Source organism: Pan troglodytes, chromosome 9, assembly GCF_028858775.2.
Source record: "Pan troglodytes isolate AG18354 chromosome 9, NHGRI_mPanTro3-v2.0_pri, whole genome shotgun sequence".
NCBI classification, from domain to species: Eukaryota; Metazoa; Chordata; class Mammalia; order Primates; family Hominidae; genus Pan; species Pan troglodytes.
Window position 1 is genome coordinate 34244816 of NC_072407.2, and position 5080 is coordinate 34249895.

Consider the following 5080-nt stretch of genomic DNA (forward strand, 5'->3'; position numbering starts at 1 on the left):
GACATTTCAGGCAGAAAGAACATTACATGCAAAGATCTAAAGATATGAATCAGCAACATATTTATGGAATTACAAGTAAAGTAGAAAGTTCTTGCTAAAACATCAAAAAATAAAGATTTGTGATTAGGGGGCCAGAATGTGGGAGGGAAAGAGAGATACAGTTCACACTTTAAACAGGAGCCAGATCATGAAATGTTTTCTCTTTGTTTGTTTCTTCCTTCACAGCTTTTGATATGCTCTTGGAGCAATTTATTAACCATATTTTTTAATGCATCTCCTGAACAGAGTCAAAGCAATACTTGGAAAGGACTCCGAATTTCCTGATTTAAAGATACAAAAGAAAAATATGGAGTCACAATTAATTTGAGAAGGTAAAGGAGTGGGTGTGCTACTGTATCAAATTTAATTTGTACAAAATCATCATCTCTGGTAACATTATTTTTTCTAATCTACTGCGTTTAGACTACTTTAGTAAAGCTTGATCTCCCTGTCTATCTAAACACTGATTCACTTACAGCAAGCTTCAGGCTAGCATTGGTCATATTAATACCCAACAAATCCACAAGGTGTTAGTTGCACATGATTTTGTATAAAAGGTGAACTGAGATTTCATTCAGTCTACAGCTCTTGCCAGGCAAGGCAGCCGACCACAGGTGAGTCTTGGCATCTACCGTTTTCAAGTGGTGACAGCTACTTTTGAAATTACAGATTTGTCAGGACATGGAGGACAAAACTAGAGCTTTTCACTACTGTTGTGTAGGAAATTTATGCTTGTCAACCTGGCTTGTAAAATATGGTTAATATAATGTAATCACTGTTAGCAAGTAACTGACTTTATAGACCAATATGCCTCTCTACTGAAATGGTCTTATTTTAAACAAATGTGAGCAAAAGAAAATATTTATGAGATTCTAAAAATGAAGACATAATTTTGTAGTATAGAATTTTCTTGGCCAGGAATGGTGGCTCATGCCTGTAATCCCAGCACTTTGGGAGGCCAAGGTCAGAGGATTGCTTGAGCCTGGAAGGTTGAAGATGCAGTGATTCATGATTATACCACTGCACTCCAGCCTGGGCAACAGAGCAAGACCCTGTCTCAAGAAAAGAAAAGAATTTTATTTTTCTTTTCAGACAAAAATAGACTTTAAAATAATAATGGAAGAACAAATATGATGATCACAATTATCAGAGTAATTACTTTATGACAGTCAGCAATAAGATTCTAATCTTTAAATATTCCTCTGCTTAAATCATTATATTGGAGTTTTGATCTATAATATATTCCCACCCTGACCCAAAAATTGAAGAAGGACAAGGAAAAATGTTGTTCCAAGAAACAAAGATGTAAGTAAAAAGGCATAAGGAAGGAAAAAAAACTTTTGAAGCAAAATGTGATTGAGGAGGATGAGCAGACCAATTATTTTTGGTTTGGTCAGCTTACATAATGATTATCGTTCTTTGGTTTCTCAGTTTCTAGTGGGCTTCATTGTTTGCTTCCCAGACCAGGATGAAGACACTCCAGTTTTTCTTCCTTTTCTGTTGCTGGAAAGCAATCTGCTGCAATAGCTGTGAGCTGACCAACATCACCATTGCAATAGAGAAAGAAGAATGTCGTTTCTGCATAAGCATCAACACCACTTGGTGTGCTGGCCACTGCTACACCAGGGTAGGTACCATGTTTTGCTGGAAGCAAGGGTGTTGAAGGTCTGTATTAGGCCGGTTTCATTAGTTTCTACTTTATCAATATTTTATGTATTCTAAGTAACAGCCATGAGTCCTTTAGCCAAGACTGTCTGTGTTATGACTGGGGTTAATGACCATGATATCACTTAGATGTTTGGGCTTGGATTTGATTTGGGTAAATTTAGGAAAGCCTCAGATTTAATCTGATCAATTTGGTACTAGTCCAACTTTGCATTTACAGGGAAAAAGTATTTCTATGTTACGTTTTTACATATAGAGAGATAAACATGGAAACATACATATATTTAATCATAAAGGACCTATAATATTCCCATAAAGGCAATTTCTTTAACTGACACTACATCTTTGACACAAAAATCACACCAAAATATGTCTCCAAGTCACATAAAAACACAGACAGCCACTTTAAAAAATTGTCTTCCTGGCCCTACTAAATACAAATGCCAAAAAACAGCCTGAGAACACAATCAATTCTTGCAGACTGTTAGAACAAAAATGAATCAGCAAACCCACTCCCTTCATTATAGCATTGAGAAAACCAAGACATAGAGGCATCAGTTGCTAGTCTGTGTTTGCAGTTTCCTTGCATTAATACAAGTAGAGAAATAGTTTCCATGGTGCTTTCTTTTTTCTCTGCAGCACCCCTAATTATCTATGCAGAATTTCATTCTATAAATTAAATTGAAAATGGCAACTTTTTAAATGAACGATACTTTATTTGACGGTAAATGAGTTTGATCAAACTCCATTTATTACACAATTTATTGCACCTTCTTGGGATATACATTTGGTAGGATGATATTAAAATAAACAGAAGCCCCAGTTTCTCTACGCAGTATAAATAATTTTTCCACTGGAAAGTGCTACTACGAATAATTTCTACCTGGACTAAAAATTCTTATATGAAAACTGCATATCCTTTGAAACTAGGAACCCTGCAAAGTATACAGCTTTCAAGGGAGAAAAATGTCCACAAGGAGCTGGAATATTTAAAATCTTATGTTAGCCTTAGCAAACATGTTAACTTAAGCATTAACATTTAAAATTATATATTTTTGACCTTTTATAAATACATCAGGGCAGTGTATTTTAAAATATTTTTTCTGAGACATTGGATATCTTTGTTTATGGTTTGTCATTAATACAGCTTTCAATTAAATATGAAAAGTCAACTTAAAATTCTGTCATGTTTTTCATCATTTTTCTATGCTAAAATTCCAAGTTCCTTTATATTTTGAAAAATAGTTAATATTTTGATATAGCCATAGGAAGTAAGAAAAGGAATTACTTGTATTTTCTGGAAGATTTCAAGAACAATTTAGAAATGTAAATAGCATATAGGTCATTTATGAGGTCATGTTTTAATGGGTAAATGTTAGAGCGAGCAGTATTCAATTTCTGTCTCATTTTGACTAAGCTAAATAGGAACTTCCACAATACCATAACCTAACTCTCTTCTTAAACTCCTCAGGATCTGGTGTATAAGGACCCAGCCAGGCCCAACATCCAGAAAACATGTACCTTCAAGGAACTGGTATATGAAACAGTGAGAGTGCCTGGCTGTGCTCACCATGCAGATTCCTTGTATACATACCCAGTGGCCACCCAGTGTCACTGTGGCAAGTGTGACAGCGACAGCACTGACTGTACTGTGCGAGGCCTAGGGCCCAGCTACTGCTCCTTTGGTGAAATGAAAGAATAAAGATCAGTGGACATTTCAGGCCACATACCCTTGTCCTGAAGGACCAAGATATTCAAAAAGTCTGTGTGTGTGCAATGTGCCCAGGGGACAAACCACTGGATCAGGGGATTCAGACTCTTGATCCCTGGTCTACTGGCAGAGGGAACTCTGGGAATTAAGAGTGCTGGGGGCCAGGACTCCATCATGATTCAGCTCTATATTCCTAGGTCTGATTTCATAAGGTTTATTCAGTCTTAACTCACAGACTTGTACCTGGTTTCTTCTTTAAAAATCTTAGAAATCTTCTCAGGCAATGCCTCTCTCTTAGGGGGAAACATAAGCCTAGAAGGAGGAAGCAGTAATGGGAGTGAGTGAAAGAACTAACTGCAGCAGTCTTCTGGTAGACTCTTGGGCCCTCTAGAGCAAGGTCAGCATCTTCAGCATTGTAGCGTCAATGCCTAGCACTCTGCCTGGAACTTAGAAACACAACAATGGCTTCTTTAGATCAGAAAGGTCAAGGGTAGAAAATACTGGAAGAGGATGTTTGAGGTAAGCTGATGAGGCTGCCCGCAGCCACACCAGTCCCATGAAAGTAGTGGCATCAGTTCCACCTCGCCTTTTCTCCAGCACATGGAGTATTGAGACATGATGTATCTTTCTGAATTGTTCGGTACAGATGGGGAGTAACAGAGCTCAAGATTTCCAAGCTATTACTACCAAGCCTGTTAGTTAAGGGCAAAGGCAAGAAATTGTAATTTGGGGCTGTGGAAATCAGCCTGCCTCTATTCATTACTTAAACAAATTGATCACATGCTACTAGGCTCCTGCAAAACTCCTTTTTGAGATAAAGGGAAAAAACCAAACTATCTCACCCTACCCTCCCTAGGATCCACTTCTTTGGAATGACAAAGGATTTGAAAGTAGGTTTGAAAGCAGTTTCAGCAATTTAATAAATATAATTAATTTGTCTACAAATATATTTGTATAAATAAATAGCTCCTTTAGAAAGAATTAGCCATGGGGGACGAGGGGAAACTGCTGCTTTCTAGGATCCTGTCTACATCAATCTTCTATTTTATCCACCCATGTTCTCCCAAATCTGTGCTTTCTTTCAACAGGTTATATATTAAAACTATTTCATGAGTTGATTTCTTTTAAACGTGTTAACTGTCTTAGTTATGCACTCAGTTTCACACTCATATTGTTTAACTAATTTATTTAAATCTTATTTTTTTAATAAAGATGCTAGCCACCAGAGTCACAGGCTTGGATTGTTTTATGTACAAACAGATGACTTAGATATTCTGTATTTTATAATATTAGTGGAATGAAATCTTAAAATATAATTCCCAGTGTTTCTATAAATATTACCTTTCCTTATCTTTGGGGATATTAAAAATAATTTTGTTGGATTTCTGAAGTGTTTTGTCACTTAAATTTCCTGTCATTTTTTGAAGACATTTTCTGATGTAATTTGGGAGAAAAAAAGCATAGAGAGAATCACAGAATGGGTGGAGATACTAGAGTTTCTATAGTTTACTTCTTGAATTTTTGAGATGGAAAAATTAAAGCCCAGTGATATTAAGTGGCCCACCCAAGATCACTGTCCTAGTCCTTTTGGGCTGCTATGACAGAATACCTTAGACCGGGTAATTAATAAACAACAGAAATTTATTGCTCACAGTCTGTAGGCTG

At 36.5% G+C, this 5080-nt stretch overlaps 1 protein-coding gene across 3 annotated transcripts; it reads left to right on the plus strand.

Moving 5' to 3' along the window:
* The first annotated feature begins 572 nt into the window (after window positions 1–572).
* Window positions 573–4797, plus strand: FSHB (follicle stimulating hormone subunit beta). Of its 3 annotated transcripts, none has more exons than XM_009460113.1 (3): window positions 573–653; window positions 1471–1666; window positions 3176–4797. In XM_009460113.1, the coding sequence occupies exons 2-3, from the start codon at window positions 1508–1510 to the stop codon at window positions 3404–3406; spliced, it is 390 nt and encodes a 129-aa protein (XP_009458388.1). In that variant the 5' UTR covers window positions 573–653; window positions 1471–1507; the 3' UTR covers window positions 3407–4797. The 3 variants fall into 3 exon arrangements, with proteins under 3 accessions (XP_009458388.1, XP_009458389.1, NP_001065282.1); XM_009460114.1 differs by having other exon boundaries at window positions 591–653; window positions 1502–1666; NM_001071814.1 differs by lacking the exon at window positions 573–653 and having other exon boundaries at window positions 1508–1666; window positions 3176–3406.
* The last annotated feature ends 283 nt before the right edge of the window (window positions 4798–5080 follow it).

Excerpts from the sequence above, each read along its gene's own strand:
- FSHB (XM_009460113.1), top strand. The coding sequence starts at position 1,508 with ATGAAGACACTCCAGTTTTTCTTCCTTTTCTGTTGCTGGAAAGCAATC. Across the intron at positions 1,667-3,175 it reads CTGGCCACTGCTACACCAGG|GATCTGGTGTATAAGGACCC; the intron begins GTAGGTACCATG and ends TAAACTCCTCAG.